The sequence below is a fragment of the Motacilla alba genome, chromosome 10, assembly GCF_015832195.1.
Source record: "Motacilla alba alba isolate MOTALB_02 chromosome 10, Motacilla_alba_V1.0_pri, whole genome shotgun sequence".
NCBI classification, from domain to species: domain Eukaryota; kingdom Metazoa; phylum Chordata; class Aves; order Passeriformes; family Motacillidae; genus Motacilla; species Motacilla alba.
This window is the reverse complement of record NC_052025.1, coordinates 8,944,584-8,962,557: the sequence shown is the minus strand read 5'-3', so window position 1 is coordinate 8,962,557 and position 17,974 is coordinate 8,944,584. Positions and strand designations below refer to the sequence as shown.

The window sequence follows — 17,974 nt, the reverse complement described above, 5'->3', positions numbered from 1 at the left end:
AGAGGAAATTAAGGGAATAATTCCTGTAGCTTAAGATGCTGTCATTACCTCATAAGTGTAATAATTCTTGAAATTGTAATTTTGAAGTAAATGAACACAGTGAATCAAAAGGCAAACTAAGAACAGCTTTAAATGCTAGAAGGGCTGCATTCACTCTGTGCTCAGGGGGAAGTGAAATGTGTGGTTGGTTGTGTTTGCAAAGCAGTGGTATTTTCACACCAGAGACACCAGGAACTAATAAGCAGAACTAATAAGCATTTTAAGGGCATCTGGAAGCAAATGTAAGAATAATGTTGCTTCAGCTTCATCAAAAGAAAACTGAAATGGAATAAACAGCCCAGTCCATAGAGTGCCACTGTCAGGGACAATACAGGGACTCATTTTGTACAGATCAAGGGCCAGTCCTGTGGGTATATACCATTCTGTACACTGCTGGGTTTTGTGCACTGATGTTTCAGGCTTATTTGGAGATCTCAGATATAACTACAGTGAAAACTGCAAAGTCATAATCTTAAGTCTGTAAATATCAGTAAGGTGAGAGGTGACATAAATGAAGGTGTTGGCATAAATACCTAGGGGCCTGCAAGCAGTGACTTGTACTGCTCTGACCCAGCAGTGTGCAGGAGACTGAGAACAATTGGTAATAAATCCACACTACAGCAAAGTGCTTTCCTTCCTGCACAGCGTGTGCTTGACCTCTCCTGCTACTGGCAGGACCTCTGCCCTGTCACTGCATGTCAGTGGGCTCACCATCAGCCCTGTGAAGAACAGTATGTGGGCATTTTGAGGGGGCAAAAAGTAGGTTAAAGAATCTGCTGCATGGTAAAATGACACATTGATCAGATCTAGCTGAAAAATGTCTCATTTGTCTGAAATCATTGTTTCAAAGACTGAGAACACAATGTAATGATAGTAACAACTCCTGGCCTATGAAATATTATATAAATAACATTTTACACCTTTGGTAATGGTACATAATGTAAAAAATGCTGCCCTTGACTTCCTTGAAGTATCTGCTTTCCCTTAAGCAGATCTCATTGAAATAATGGCAAATCCATTACATAGCCAGAAATGGACCCAGACATAGGAAGTTCCTTCTTGAATGAAGGGGTTGCCTGAGGCCAGCATTTTTGTCCACTTTTTATAAACAGGGAAAAGGAGCTAGTGGTACTAAAGGAATATTGTTTGTTTAAATTATGACTGTTCCTGCCCTGAGGTTATCCTACCAGTGTTTAAATTATTAGAATTAGGTTTTCCTGTTTTTCCCCTTTTTTTCCTGTAGCTGTAGGACAAGGGTAGCAGGGAAAGTGTCTGCATGAATAGCATTGCCAGATGTGATAGCAAACAAGTGGAAAAATACTTATTTTTTTGTAACTGTATTCCCTGAGCTGTTACGTACAGCAGTTGTAGGCAAGATTCACTCAGAAAGGCATTTATGTGTTTCCTCCTGAACACCTCCCCCACTGCAATGCCCCTGCATGGCCTAATGCTTAACAGGGAGCAGTCCCTGTGGGGCTGGTGAGGGCACCTTTGTGCTTGAGTGCACCCAGAGGCACTGGCTGCCCAAGAGCTGCTGCCTGAGCCCTTTGCTGGACTGGTGCTCCGTGTCCCTGCACCCCCAAGAGGCCATTAACCCATCACAAACCATGGACCTGCCACTGGGACAGGCCACGGAGCTGCCTCTGGGACTCCAGAGCAGTGAGACAGACACTGCAGCAGCTCAACCAGCCCTTCACCTTCTGCTGCAGCAGCTCTAATCTGACTGCAGCCTCGCCCTGCACCGTAAGAGCCTCAGCTCTGCTGTCCCAGCACTGCACAGAGCAGGCAGGCAGCAGGGCACGCTGTTAGTCTGGCTGCTGCCCAGTGCCAACACGAGCATGGCCAGTACCTTTCTTTTCCCCTGTAAAGGGTACGAAGTCCTCTCTGTCCTTGTGCTCCAGAGCTTGCTTCTCCAGGTAGGAGAGCAGGCGCTCTCTGTCGAAGGGGCCCGTGGCAGGCTTCGTGGTCTGGTCCTTCTGCCGGAATCCCGCTGGCAGCAGGGCGTTCTGTGAGAGAGAGGGGCAGGGAAAGGACAGCAGGCAGCTGCACACAGCGCTCCAAATCTCATCTCAATGGCTTTTAATGAAATCATTCTTTGCGTGATGCTCTTGGGTGACAGCAGTAACACACATTACCTAAATGTACTCACGAAACCCAGCATTTCATTCAGTCTTCTTGACTTACTACCCACTAATATTTGTATTAACCATATTCACAGTCAGAGCAGCAAAGAACTAAGCAAGGTCAGAGTCCTTTGTTAGACGTATTATAATTACAGTTTGCAGTCCAGGTAGATAAACCAGAATATGTTTTCTGTACATTTCCCTTACTCTTTCTCCTCACCATCTTTCTCTCACTGAAAAAAAATTCCTTTCATTCTAAAGCAGATGTCTCTCAGACTTCAGAAATGAATGGCATGCACCAAAGAGACTGGTGAATGAGGTGGACTTCAGCTATTCAGAGTATGAGGAAGCAAGCAGATAATTCCCACTTTCAAGATGTAGCTGTGGGATCCTGTGATTTCACCTGCATCCTGTAGCACGGGAACATGCATAAGGCCCCCACATTTCAGCCCAGGAAATCCCAAGGAGGAATACAAGTAGGTGGACCTTGCTGTGCAGGAGCAGTAATGCCAACGTGTTGAAGGTGCCCCAGAGTACTTCAGAAACATTTCCTCACTGGCCAGAGCATGCACAGTAAATCTGACCCATGGCAAATACACAGGGAATTCTGAGCACATCCAGTGAACTGAAGTCACCAGTTATTTTACCTGTGCATGCACAAACGTGCCCAGAGTGCTCCAAATTCACTGCACATATGTAGCATAAATACAAATGCACCATGGCCTGATTTATTGGCTTGGTTGGTGTTGCTTTTTTAATGGTTTTCTGTGTCTCCATATGAGATGCCAGATACCTGAAAATACCAGAAAATGTAGAAGTGGTAGTAGTGTGGGAAGTGGCAACAGGATGGGAGAGAACACTAAAGTGCCCCTTAATTTCCAGACAAACTGGTGCTATAGATTTAGAAGCTATAAATCTCTTGTGTTTCTCCAAATTTATTTTGCCTCCAGACAGAACATTTTATCTGCCAGTTTACCTGCCAGTTTTCAAACTCCTAAATCAGTTTGAATATTTTTGAGTAGGTACAATCACAATTCCCTGCACACTTGTAACTGTAACCTCGTTATTGTAGGACTTGTAACTGTAACCTTGTTATTGTAGGATCAAGTGGTTCTCAGACCAGAGATTTTTTAATTCTTTGTGAGAAATTCTCAATTACTTTTATATATATATATATATATATATATATATATATATATATATATGTATAAAAATGGGGTTCTATATATAAATGTATATATAATCCAAATTATTCTTACTCTCTGGAAAATGACAGCTGTGTAGCTGAATCCTATTTTTCTTGATCATGCCCAATATGTTCTCTTCAGCTAAAAACATATGTGCTGAATGACATGGTCAACAGATTTCAGAAGTTCAAAAGACCTGATCTCCATAAACACAGGTTATGTTTGTTTATTGCTGTGCTCAGAAACAGCAGCCATAAAAAGCTTCTCATTTTGTTGCAGTGTGCCAACATGATTAAAGATTTAGATTGCAGACAAGCTCATGTTTAAACAGACATGGGACAGACCAAGAGCACAGTGACTTTTAGAAAAGTAGCACCTCACAGCAGGAATACAACCAAAATGTCTGTAGCTGAGCTGCTCATACTTTAGGGTACACTGTCCCTAATGCAACAGAACAGAAATGAAAAATACTGCAGTGTGAGGCATTTCCAGCAGGCAGTGCTGCAATTACCATCACTCACCTCAGGATCAAGGTCATCAAGAACATGTTCTAGCTGCTTCAGTTCATCCTCTGAGAGCTTGCTGAGTATTTCATCTTCGTTGATGTTCTTGTACTTCTCCAGCTCCTTTCGGAAGGGCAGAGACATGGCTCCTGCTGTGCTGCTCTGCTGCTGCTGCTGCTGCTGAGGATTTCCACCATCCAGGGGGAGCCAGCTCCTCCAGCCACACTCACTGCCAACAATAAAGCATTGTGAGCATCTCCATTGAGCTGAGAGTCCTGGAAAGCTGAGGGTCACAGTGACACATTAATGAAAACAAAGCAGCAGCATGTCCTGGCACAGCACAGGGGGTGTGGGACGTCCTGGGCAGCAGCAGCCAAGGAAGAGCAAGGATGTGTTCAGTATACTGGGGGCAGAGCAAAGAGCAGCTTTGAGACACAGATAAGGACAATATTAGCAACTTTTCCTTTTTTTCATTTGCTTGGAAACAGTATCTGTTTGCTCTTTTGGCCAGAAGCAAAGGAAAGCGGTAGAGTCACAGACAACAGTCCAACACTGACAAACAAAAACCAAAATGTTATGCCTTGAGGTATTCAATCTTATCTCAGCTTTGCTGGTGGCTGAAAGCTAACCCACTGACTTTTTGGCACATTCTGGTTACCTAAGCATCTTTCAGGTACACTGAAAGTTAGTCTTACATCACTATGTTTGGATACAAATGATAGCACGTATCATCAAAATTCTTGAGTGAGGAGATGCTAGTTATAGCTCAAAATATTATCTGTAATTCAGTCTGTTACATGGGAGACTTGCAAAAGTTCAAAACTAGAAAAAACATGAAAAAAAAATGAATATAGTGTTTCACAAACTCTTTCAGTTTTAAAATTTGAATATGATTCTTTGTTAGATGATCCCAACCGACTGGGAACAAGAAGATCTCATTTGCATGACCACAACAGTCATTGTCATACTATCTGTCATATGACAACATGACAAAGGACTCTCTGTCTTTACTTGCTCTTTTTTTCTTGTCAAGAACAAATTCTAGAACCAGAATCAGCCTGTAAAGGGACAGAGTGAAAGAGAACTAACTTTTGATCAGGAGCAGCATTAACTGGGGACTCTCAGTGTGCTCCAGGCCCTCCCAAGGGTGCCCAGTTCCCACAGCAGCACCAGCACTCTCCAAATGACACAGTTGGCTGTGCACATTCACAGCTGAGTTTTTGCATTCCCAAATTTCAGAGTTATGGTTGATATGGAAACCAGCCAACTGGCACCTACCACTGATTTACGTATCAACCCCAACCCTCAATTCTTTTGGCCAGGTTTTTAGTTGTCATAAGCTAATAAAATCCATGTGGGTTCTGTTGCTTGTCATATGAGCTGGAAGCCTGATTTTTGGAGGTTTTTTTATCCCAAATCCAAATGAAAATATTTCATTTACTTAGGAGTTTCACTATTTAAGTACTAAATATTAAAACATTTTTCATTTTTATATTTATCAAAAAGACTAGAAACCAGCAGCCTATTGAAAGGGAAGAGAATAATCAGTGGATTTACAAATTTGAAATATCCAGAATTCTGTGACTACTGCAAGGCACATTAAGCCTTGACTGGAAACTTTAATATCCTATTCTAAGAAGAATCATTATTTTGCCTACACACTTTCTTTTTTTCCTTATTCCTGCTCTGTTTGTGGCTGCTGTTTTCCTAGCACGACATCATCATCAAGCCATTCCAAATGTCAGGATAGAATTCAACCATTCTTTAAGTTGAGAGTTTAAGGGAGGTAGTCAGCATCTGATGTTTAACAAAGTTACAACTGTTGTGAAATTTTCTCATAACACCACAATTTCATCATATGTGATGAGTGTGGGGGATATTTTGACCCAAACCAGTACAAAAGAGCTAATGTTTTTGTATACTTTGGGATTAAGAAGAACACTAGTTTGATATGTGTTTAATCCAAGCAATTTTTATCAAAATGACTTGTTAAATAATGAAAGCGTTTTATTTAAAAATTATAATTTGTTTAAACCGTAAAACCAAATTGAGCTGCAGTACATTTTGCCCTAGGGCATCAGGTGCCTTCTCTAAATTCCTTTGGATAAACTCATTACAAACATAACATTTCAGCTAGCAGTCATTAACTGAGCTAAAAAATTTCTTTGAGGGGATTACAGCTTTCTAAAACTATTTAAGTTAAATGGTTGTTTTATTAGAGTTTAATCACATCCCTGGAAAAGACAGAAATATAATCCAAAGGTTAGGACAATTAAATATTGTAGGAAAAGCAACTTGTAAGAGTCCAAGGCGGTTTCCCTGGCTGAGGGTCAGCAGTGCAGCTGTGCAGGACACCAGGACCTCTTGCTCAGGTGTACAGCACTGCAGGGTTCCAGCCAGAAACTGTGGCACTGGGATCAGCAAGGCCATGGATCTGAGAGCTTCTGTGCGTCTGCAAAGCTGAACCCAGGTGAATCAGAGCACGATTGTGCACACCAGACACCCCCAAATTCTTTGTGAATTGCCTAAGGGCTCAGCCATAAAGGGAAGATGTGCTAGGAGACACTCTGAACAGGTGACAACTCCCACTATTTTAACTTTTAAGTAAGAAGAGAAGGTGTTTGACCATGTCCAGCAGGGATACACCAAAGAGGAATTTAAACCCAGATATTACAGATGTACCAGCCTAACTTCTCTGATGGCATGAAGTACTGTGTTGAATAACCCTGATTAGATTGATAGTGCATGGAAGAGCCTGAAATCTGAGTGCTTTTCTTGCCTGCACACATTTGCAACAAAAATTCCCTTAATATTTTCCTTTTCACAACAGAATCCTACTCTTTTGTGACTGAACAAAAGCAGAAGACTTAGCTTAGGGAATTTCTCTGTCCACAATGCCTGAAAGCTTTACTGAAAGCAGTAAAGCTTTTCTGGAGCTTTCACTCTGCTGCACAGGCTGGGGCAGGCTGGGCTGAAACACCCATTGCTCACGGCCCGGGTTTATGCTCCCTATTGACCTTTCACCAGAGTCACAGCGGCACAAATCAAGGGAAGGAGATAAATCCAACAATTCAGCATCAGGCAGACTGGGAAGGAAATGCTGAACTCTTGATTCACACACTGGAAACTGCTGTCTAATGTGATGATAACGATCTCCACCTCCCTAATTGGATTTGATACAGTTAATATTGTGTGTGTAAACAGAGCCATATGCTGTCTGTGCAGCTCCTTACTGTGGCCTGAGTGTGCACAACTATTTACTTCTTGCACGCTTCATCCTTTGGATTTGCTTTGTTATGATTACTGTACGAAAGCTTCCATTAGTTACAAAAGCAGTTCTAACCCAGAGCTCCCTGATGCTGTTATTTTGAGCATATAAAAGCAGATAAGGTGTCACACAGCACAAGGGAGATGTCCAATGTAGCCACAGGGACAACACACTCCTGAATGTTACACTGCTTTAGGGACACTGAGGGGAGCAGGATGAGGGAGCATGGATAACACCGTGCAGCTTCCCTTCAAACTTACTGGGAAGAGTGAAAGAGATTAAGGAATGGGGGAGCACATATCCCATTTGTTTTTCTCCACTGAGTTTCAGTATGGAGCATCTCAGTTTCTCCTGGGCCTAAGCCCCGCTGTTAAACAGCAGAGCCCAGCAGGTGAGATCTGTGCTCGTTCAGGATGGGGCAGAACTGGAAGAGGCATTTCTGCTACCCACGTGCTGCTTTTAAACCCTTGTGGAGCACAGAGGTTCCACAGTGAGCTTCAAAGAACCTCTTGCTATAGCTGTATTTCTGATTCCTTCAAAGAAAGAAATACATACGGTGTTATTTGGGGCAGCTTTTCACCTATTCCTGTCAACATCAGCATTCAAAACATGCTTTCAGAGAAAAAAAGGGTGTCATTAGTCAGCCTACATAAAATCATTGTTGCTCAGTGACACCTGCAGTGATATAGCCCCTCTGCACCTTGCCATGTTCATAAGTACTTTTTTGTTATGCTTATACACTTCTGAAAGGGCTTTCTAGAGGAGCCAAGCTGTGGTTTCTGCTGATACCATAACACTATTGTAATCTTCTACTGCTGATACAGATGTTTCTTTCTGAGAGTGAATCACTCCTCTGCTGAATTAATGTCGAATGTCACAGGGGTCCCCCTTGCATTCCCTTGGATCCCTCAGGAAGTGTTGGAACAACCTGAACTGTAGAATCTCCTATGAACCAGCAGCTACAAATGCACTTCAGGTCACTCCTGCTATCTAAAACACAGACTACACACTTAGAGAAACATCTGTCTCTGGGGTCCTGCAGAGAGAAGACTGTGATACAGAGGATGTGAATTTCCAGGTTTGATAATGCGTATAAGCTAAAAATGAAGCTGCATGACAATGTGCATTATGAAGTATAGAGAGATGTGATGAATGGGAAATAATCATTATAGAGTTCTTTGAATTTTTATTGGGAAAAAAAAGTATTTTTTTATAACCAGATTTGAGAAATTGTTCTCATTTTTGCAAATCACAGCAACTATTCTTTAGAAAGGAGATCCTGATGCATGACCTATTTTAAACTATGTCTGTATCCACAGTGGTGGATATTTGTGTCTTGAAAAACAGTTGTAAAACTGATCTGTAAATGTGGAAAATAAATCTTCCCCTTCTTTAAATAGACTCATGTAACTGAACATGAAAATAAAAACCAGGTGGAATTAATCCCAAGTTAAATTGATACTGGACCAAATAAATAGGATTGGGGCCATTATGATTAAGAGCCGTATTTGTGCAAGGCAAGCAGATGCTCAGTAGAAGGAGAATGATTGTCCCATGCTGTCCAGGCAAGGGAGTGCCCCACCAGCACCCTGAATCCAGTGCCAGACAGGGAACATTAGAAATACTCCATTGCCTGACATATAAATAAGGTTCCTTTTTAATTTTTATACTTAAAAGGAAGACAAATGTACCAATGTACCTTCTAACCACGAGCACGTGGGGGATGTATGCTGGGAGATCATGTTTTGCAGTAAGAGGCTCATGAATCTCAGAAAGGTAAGAAGGAATGCATTAGGACCAGCACAGAACACAAGAGTGGCAGGAGCACAGCATAACAAAACTGGGGTTTGTGTGTGCATGATGTGAACAGTATTAGCTACAGGTCCTGATGCAGATACAATAGACACATCAAAGAAATTCACAGAGGTAGAAAATGGAAGAGAGATCTGTAGAAAAGTATTTCCTCCTCCAGAATCCCCCAACTTTTCTGTCTGTTGCCCAAAAAAAGAACATAAGGAGTACTGAACTGCTCCAGTCTAGTCCCCTAAAAAAAGAACATAAGGAGTACTGAACTGCTCCAGTCTAGTCCCCTTTTCTAACCCTTTTACATTCATGACATAGCATGATCACTTTGTGGGTCAGAGCAAATCACCTGTCTGAGGACTTGTGGAATTGGGTTCTTAGAGTGTGTCTCTGGGGCTGGCAGTGGGGAGAGCTCAGCTGCACTTGGCACTGCCTCAGGGCTGGCTCTGAGAGAGTCAGAGTGTGGCCAAACCTCTTCTGTGCCCAGCCCAGCTGCCATCCTTTGTCATACTGCAGCAAAGAATTCCCCAAAATCCCTGTATATTTAAAATACTGGTTCTCTCCAGAGCTAATGTAGGGTTACTTCAGGCTCTGTTCCCAGCAACTGGTTTAGTCCTATAGAGAGAGCAGTGAATAATTAACAATTATGTTGTCCTAATGTTAGACTAGGCCTGAAATTTTAGAATAATCATTCAGTGGTGAAAAACTCCACTTGATAATTGGATGTGGCATTCTGAACCTTGGTAATGTTTATGCTGCTCTATAGTGTACATCACAGTTGGCTGCTTAAATGGGGATTGATAACTTCCACACAAATAAAATGTGAGACATTAATTCATTGTAATGGGACTTCAGTCATGCCCTTTACAAAAATATAACCACCACGTATATTGCAAAATTATCCATATGAAAGCACTGTTATTTATAGAAGACATAAAGGGAAGTACTCCCTCTGATTGAGGAAACATGAAAGGTTTTTCCCTGGTGATTAAAGAAAGATGAAACATTGATGCTTCTCCCACTGAGGCAGAATGTTACATAATGACCAATTTCTGATTATTTCTAAAATAACATTAGTGGTATTACTCATAGCCATTCAAAACACGAAATTGAGTCCTGGAAAGGAAGTATTTCTTTACAATGCTTGATGAATTTATAGCTTGTTTCTGGGTACCATAATATTTTTAGATCATAACCATTAGAATTGTTTCCAGACAAACATATGATGACTAATTATACAGTGACCATATGATGATTTAAGTCTTACTTAGAAAATCCAACCTTTAAATCACTCAATTCCTGCCTCCAAGAAGAGGATGACAGAACAAACCTAAGCCTTGCAGACACTGGTGGGATTGTGTATGGTGGTCTGACATTTCAGTGATGCATCAAGTACAGGAAAACACCAGAGACCTGTTTGTCTGCCCTGTCTCTTGCAGGTGAACATCCTAATTGTTTCTAGAGGGGTAAAGTTTAGTTACAAACTAATGAAACAATCCTTCTGCTCATTGCAGCTGGTAAGTTTGTAGCACTGGAAGGTTCTTTTGTTTACGGAACTTAAGTGATGGTTTGAAAATCTGCGCAAAGTTAATTAGCTCTTCTAAGATAAAGACATACCAGTCACTGTCTGAAACTGAGGGCGGTGTGAAGTGCACGGCTGAGTCGTGGAGGACAGAGTCATTTTATACAGGCAAAAGAGACGGTGAAGTGGCAGCTCCACCCACAATTTGTCATCTGTGTGCTTCACTCTGACGTGAACAGAAACACCCTGCGCTGATGGTCCCTTGGATAAGAGCCCATTTGATTGCGAGTAGAAGAAAATGGCCTCATTATCTTCTGGGGGGCACCAGGGATATTTCAACCTCCTTCAATAACCACCAGACTCTGCAGGTTTGCAGCAGACAGGCGCTGATTTACCTGGAACAGGTAAAGATCTGTACCTGGTCAGCACTGCCCCAGAGCTGGCATCTCCCAGTCTGTGACACAGCAGCCTGTGGCTCTGTGGTCCCCAGGGGAACATGGATCATACACATTACAGGAACAGCTGGGATGTTTACAAGGAGGTGTCTTCATCCAGTTTAGAGTTCCAGCTTTTGTGTTGTGTGAAGAACTGCAGTGCTTGTAATCAGCACATCCACCATGAATGCAAAGCAAAGCACACACTGGGCTGGGAAGACCCGCAGCTTTGCACAGAGGCACACTTGGAAAGCCAAAGGCCAGGTTCTGGCACCCTCCCTGACTGAGCACATTTACATGGAACCAGCTGCTCTGGAGCCCTAAACACCATCAGCCACACGAGAGCCTGTCCACTGCCCTGTCAGGAGAAAGAAATGCCTTGCACAAGGTCAAATGGGAAGTCTGGAAGTCTGGACAGCTTTTCCTTTGGCTATGGGTCCCTTCTTCCATGAACATCTTATACGTTTAGGTGGATCTTTTAAATGAACACCGTAGGCCAAGTGAAAACACAGCAGAGACACCCAAAGGCTGGGTAAGAGCATGTACTAATGACTGCAGAACTGAGATCCTGAATAGGCCTACCTGGTAGGTAGAATACCTACCACTGCTAGGTACCCTCTAAAAACCTCTTTTTGCATCTTTCCTAAGCTGCTTTTTCTCCTTACAATGTACAGAGACAGCATATCTACCAACATTTTTTGCATTTTATCTGTAAACAAAACCCAGAAACCATGCAGGATGAGCACATCCCGACAGCTGAAACAACAAACAGAGAAGGAATTACCTGGAAATTGACTTTTTATTTTTACAATGGAACACATCAGACCAGCCCTGGAAATGACAACAGCAGTGTTTGTTTCCCACATGTTGGAAACATCAATAGGAAAAAAGGACACTGGGTAACATAAACTCCAGCATTGTTCCACCTGTGCTGCCAACAGATAACAAACCAAGTGCTACCTTTTTGTCACCACTGGTCTCAGATTTCCCTGTTTTAGCATAGCAGCTGGACACTCAGTCCCAACTGCTCTTTGAAAGAAGGATTTAAAAACTAAGTTTACAGATTTCTGGGGCAGCAAATAACGATGACCAAACCCCTTTGTTAAACAGAAGCAACCACCAGACTTGTCTGCTGAGGTCAGTAAACAGAACATAGGCATTCACCCCACTAGGAACCCACCTCGTGCAAATACCTGTGGCTGCAGGATGCTACCAGGGCCTCTCAGTGCAAAACCCTGCACAGCCACCTCAGCCCCAGTCAAAAGGACACTCAATTACAGGAAACCATCAAACTAGGAGGTTCAATAATAGAGGAATGCTACCCAAAAAAACCCTAAAACAGATTACTAACAGCAGAAATGCATGAACATTGCTTGCCACAAGTTTTAAAATACTGGAAATAATGTTAATTTGAGGAAAGAATAAAAGGTATGCAAACTGAGAGCAAAGCACACCACTTTGAACAAAATTATTTAGATTATCAAGATAAGAGAGGCTACTGGCTAAGCTCAGACATACAACCAAGCTGGATAAATGGAAAAAAGACACATTAGGAATTTAGGTTGGTGGAGTCACTAAAATGAGTCACATAAGTCTTCATTTCTCTTACCAAGTGGTAAAAATTTAAATATATCCATAGTGGAAGCCAGTTAAGATGTGCACAGTGTAGAGCAGCAGCACAAAGGCAGGCAGGCAGGCTGTTAGACAGCAAATGAGTGCAGAATAACAAGGAAGGGACTGTGATATTGTCGGTATAATTCAGTGAGACATCACCGTGCACCCCTGAGTGTGAGTTCAGTTTTCTAGTAACTGCATCCCTCGCAAAGAATTAGAGGATGGGATGCCTACAGTACCAGGCCAGATGATCCCAGGTGTTTCTTTGCCATTACATGTTCCTCTCTCCAGGAGTGAAGGGCAGAACAGAGGAAGTTCAAAGACAATTTCTGAGAATAATCAGTTAAAGTAAAGCTTTCATATGATAAGAAATTGAAAGACTGAATCTATTTACTACAAATAAGCAACTCAATAACTTGATGAAGATTTCCTCTACTAAACACTTTCAAAAGCATAGATCTACACAGTGTATCATTCATGGTATAAAAATATAATTACTTCTTCCAATTATTTTAAAATTTATATTTGATATTGATAAATTTCCAAATTTGTCTCATTAGTAATAATGTTAGAATTTTTTTCAGAAGTTTATGTCACTGCTAAGCTCAGGATGCTTATGTTAATCTAACCAGTTGTCATTTACTTTTAGGTGTTTATAGTCCTCAGTTATCTTTACATGCTTCTCATTGATTAACTGTGGATTTTTACTCTGGCAGAAGAAATTCCCCTAAAGTTTCCATCAAAGCAAATCCCCCTGAATTAGGGCACCCTGATTATTTTCAATTAGAAGATGACAGAACAGACAGTATGCTATATCTAATGTCAATGTGCAGGTTTTGAGGGTACACTTTGCTCCTCAGGACCTTGGAAACGTTTCTAAATTTTCTAAATCAGCGATCTCTTCCCGAACCTGGCGTTGGTTCGTTTGTTCTGACCTGCTGCCCAGCGGCGGAGCGGAACCACCCTCCGCCGGTCCTGCTGCATCCGTGACATACAAAAGGCAGGAGATCTCCAAGGAGGGGCAGCTCATCATCACCCACACAAACACCTTCTGTAGGTATTTTATTAAACTGCCCCATCTAATTTCTGTCCTCCCACGCGTGACCCGGAGGATGCGAGCGCTCCGCAATAACCAGGCGCGCACTCGCTCGTCAAAGCTGCGGAGGCGCCGGGGCAGGCGCCGCGTTCGCCGCCGAGCCCGGGCGTGGCGGGGCCGCCCGGCCGAGCCCGCCGTGCCCCGCGCGGCTCCCGCGGCGATGCTGGGATCGGATCGGGGCCGCCCCGCATCCGCGCCCCGCGCCGGGGATGCTCCGCCACGCCCGCCGCGCCCGCCGCGCCCCCGCAGCGCCCGCTCCGCAGAGCGCGGAGCCCCGCGGAGCCCCCGCGGGCGATGCCGCCCCGCGTCCCGCCCGGCCCGGCCGCCGCCTTACCCCGCCGCGGGGCCGGGCCTGGCCGCCGCCGCCTGCGCGCCGCTCCGCGCCCGAGCCCGAGCCCGGCGCCGCCCGCCGCCTGCGCGCCCCTCCGCGCCCCGAGCCCAGCGCCGGCGGCTGCAGGTGGGTGCCCGGCGCGGCGGCTGCGCAGCGCGGCCCCGGCCCTGCCGGGCACGCTGGGACTCGTAGTCCGGCGGCCGCCAGCGGCAGCCGCGGGCACCGGCACGGGCATCGGCACCGGCACCGGCGCCGGCCCGACGGCAACCGCAGCGGCGGCTCCAGCTGCAGCAGCTCCCGCAGCAGCGGCCCTCCCGCCACCCTCCCTTCCCCCTGTCCCCCTCAGCCCTCTCTGCTTGTGCCTGCCCCAAGCCTGCAGGTGAGGTCCCGCCTCACCCACATACTCCGTGTCGCCTGTGGCTTGGCACGATGCAGCTGAGCCCTCCCCGTCACGCGTGTGGCTCACGAAAACGGACTGCCCCGTGCTCTGGGGGCTCTGCCAGCCGCGGCCACCGCCCCTGCCCCAAGCACAGCCCTGCCCGCGCTCCTTGCGTGTGGTACCCGGTCAGCTCTGGGCACCCGTGTCGCCGGGTGATCCCAAAGAACACGGTTCCCTCCTCTCAACACCTGCTGCAAACCGAGCCAGCCAAACAGGTCCTGTAGCAGAAACCTGCTGGCCCTCACCCTGAATCAAGATGTGTCACCCCAGGGAGCCAGTTTTGGAGTAGCTAGTGCTGGCCTCTGAGACCATTTTGATATTTTTCCTTTCTTCTGTTAATTAGTGTTGGCAATTCAATTTATATTTGTTCTATTATTCTATAGTAAGGTTAACCATTGGTTGAAATTATATGTAATATTATTTGAGTGAACCTCTTTTAATTAAGCATGTCCAAAATTTAATTTATCAGAATGCTTTCACTGGGTGTTGTGATTTTGTTGAACAGAGGCCCTTGGTTCTGAGCACTAAGTGATGAGTCACAAGCAGCAGAAAATCTGTTCCAATAATTGGGATGTCTTTAAGTTTCATTTCACATTGGCAGGAAAAGAAGACATTGACTTGTTAGGAAGCAGATGCTGCACTAGAGTTGAATTTTCCTATGGGGAAAAAAGTACAAGTAGGAAATGTCAAACCCTGCCAAACACCTCAGGTGTCTGTAGCAAGACTTAGAGCAGAAAACTCAGGCTAACATGAGGGGATGAAGAGTTACCATGGGTGTTTTCCCACTACTGCTAAGGAAAACACCTGTATCCACAATAATGTGCAGAGTGTAGAAAAATCCTCCAAAGCTGCAGTACCTGCTTGGAACCTCCTTGCCTCAAACTTCTCATAAAATGGGATATCAAGCCATAAGTTAACAGCTTTTTTGCCAAACATCTAAAATGTTATCAGATCAACAGAAACGGGAAATAATCAGATCCATTTGTTCTGCAGTCTTTCCCTTTCCTTCCCTGCCTTGAAGCATTCAAAGAAAACAGGGTTTGCATCTGTGTTTTTGTTTGTTCAGTCCCAGAAGCATCAGGGAAGCTGAACCAAATTGCTTTGAAATCTTCTGCTCTGTAACTTGGTGGCTCAGGCTGAAGAGCAATTTGTTGGTTAGGTGGTGGGGTTGAAGCTTCCCTGCAAACAGGTCTCATTCAGCCATGAGACAGAAATGTGGATTTAATTACTGACACTGATCAAACCCTCTTTGGGGATTTAAGCTTGGTCTGTAGGATCAGGGCTTGAATGAGTCACTCATAATTATACAAATACTGGGAAAGGGAAATGTATGCTATCTACACAGAGCAAAAGTTAACATTAGGGTGTTTGTTTTTTGATAAACTCCTACAAGTTTTTTTCACTCAGATTTTCCTGTCATGCCTTAAAATGTATTTATTAAGTTGATATGAAGGAAAATAAATCCTCCCATGCTGACTTTCCCATCTGCATGCTTTATATCTGATGACAAATTCACTTCATATTACTTTCTGTTAAAAATGTAACAATCCTCTGCAAGGAGTATAGAGTTTGGCTGAAGTCAAGATTCTGCTGTTCTTTGGCTGTGGTTTCATGTTTCTTTCTTCCTTACACTTCATGCATGGAATTTGCAATCAAGAAATTCGAAATATGATCAGTTTCTGTTTAAGAAAAGGTGCAGGTCACCTGTATTTAAGAGGCATACCAACAAAACTATACATGGTAAATAGATTAAATGCAGACGTACTAGATAATCTTTCATTCTTCCCAAACTGCAACATTTGAAGACAAATGTATTCAATACAATTCATGAATCTGAGCTCTACCCCATGTCTGGGCTACAGGAGATCCCATTTATGGGCTATGCCTGCTGTGATACATTTACATCAAATGACTGTGGCCACCTGTACTGACCATATTTCCCATGTGTGGGATTTCCCAGGCTGGCACATCTGAGAGGGTAGGGTAAGGCTCCCAAGCAGTCCTTTTTTTCCCTGGCAGAACCTTTTCATAACATTTTGCCCACCTAGCCTTTTAATTTTATTTTATTTTTATGTATTTGACCTGTTGAAAGGAGTGCAGTGGCAGAGTAAACACCCTAAGGATACAACATAAAAGGGGACAACTACTCTAGAAAAAAATTTACTCTACTCTGGGAGATGCCTTTGAGAGCTGGCATCCTGTGGATCCCAAAACAATGCATTTCCTGGCTCAGCCTTCCCTACACCCAGGGACAGTTTGTTTCAGAGGCTCTATGGCGAATGCAGCGTAGATGTTTGGCATTTTTCCAACTCTCTCTAAACTGGGCTTTCTGCCAGCAGGTTGTACCAGTAAATCATTAACTGGGGCACCCAAAAGCAAGTTTTATTTCGCTAAACTATTTGTAGCCAAAATGTGGTCAGTTGTTTCAAAATGTTTGTTTCATTTTTAAATAAAAAGCCACAGGGGCTGTTGTTTTCATCTGGTTTCCTTACGACACAGCTTGTAAGACTTTGCTTAATTAATTCCTGCTAGAACTGGAGCTTGTCTTCTAGACAACATCTGGACTTGATTACTGAGTGGTGCATGTTTTGATCTCTTCCCTTAAAGACCAGATACTGATCAAATTCAGTGACCTGTAAATAAAACCCCCTGGTTCAATTCCTGATCAGCAAATTTCAGACCGTGGGTCGAGAAAATAATTGACTCTTGCCCACATGTAAAATTACTGAATTGGGGAGATACTTCTGAAATGGCCTTGAAAGAAAACCAATCTATGTAAGCAGCCTCCATTCGTAAGATCTTGATGGTTCAAGCCTTAAAATGTTGGCCAGCAGCATTTCAACTGGTCAATCCCCAACTATATTTGGATCGGAAAATTTTTAGTTGCATTGCTTTGATAGATAATAGGATTTTCTTGGACTGTTTTATAAGGTGAGGTACAGTAAAACATTAAATAACACTATCGTCAAGTCCTCTGTTATTTCTTCCAAACTTGCTTCCTGTGAACCCTTCTACATCCCTAGCACAATAAATTCTGAATAAATGCATTTCAATTTAGACACTGCATTGGCTATGTTAGTAACACTAATAATAAATATCTTATCTGTACCAGTTAATTTGCAGCAGATATCCGATTGAACCACAATTTTCATTTTGTGGGTGTGGAAGGTGAGACACAGAACCGATGGTATGTGAAGCCTGGGGCCCAGCTGGCAGGCATGCCACTGGGAACAGGACCAGGCTGAAAGGTGGAAGGGATTGCCACAGAAGATGACCACTACTGAGCTTGGGGCCAGACCCCAGCACCTCACCATCCTCTGTGTCTCCCTGCTCAGCATCCCCGCTCTGCTGCAGGCAGCCTGCCCAGGTTGGTTCACACTGCCCTGGAGACACCCTGGAGAAAAGGCAACAAGGCTCTGCTCCATCCACAGAGATGTGGCTCCTTCTCCACCCACCCCAGCTCTGCTGTCTGTTCCGGGATGAGAATGAGGAGATTTTGGCCAAATCCCCACTTTTTTTACATTGTCCCATTTAAAGTGTTTTGCATCTCAGATAGGAGCAGGATCCAAGAGATAATTGGATATCCTGTCTTTACAGGGTCTGCTAATGGTGAAG

At 43.8% G+C, this 17,974-nt stretch overlaps 1 protein-coding gene across 1 annotated transcript in view; it reads right to left on the bottom strand.

Annotated features, from left to right (window-relative positions):
• TMOD2 (tropomodulin 2) overlaps positions 1-14,076 on the bottom strand; it is a 32,876-nt gene extending 18,800 nt beyond the window's left edge. The window contains exons 1-3 of the mRNA XM_038147134.1: positions 13,924-14,076; positions 3,871-4,081; positions 1,889-2,045 (exon numbers count right to left, since the gene is read on the bottom strand). Coding sequence (XP_038003062.1) covers positions 1,889-2,045; positions 3,871-3,996 — 283 coding nt within the window. The 5' untranslated portion in view covers positions 3,997-4,081; positions 13,924-14,076. The remainder of the gene's footprint in view (positions 1-1,888; positions 2,046-3,870; positions 4,082-13,923) is intronic.
• Between the last annotated feature and the right edge of the window lie 3,898 nt (positions 14,077-17,974).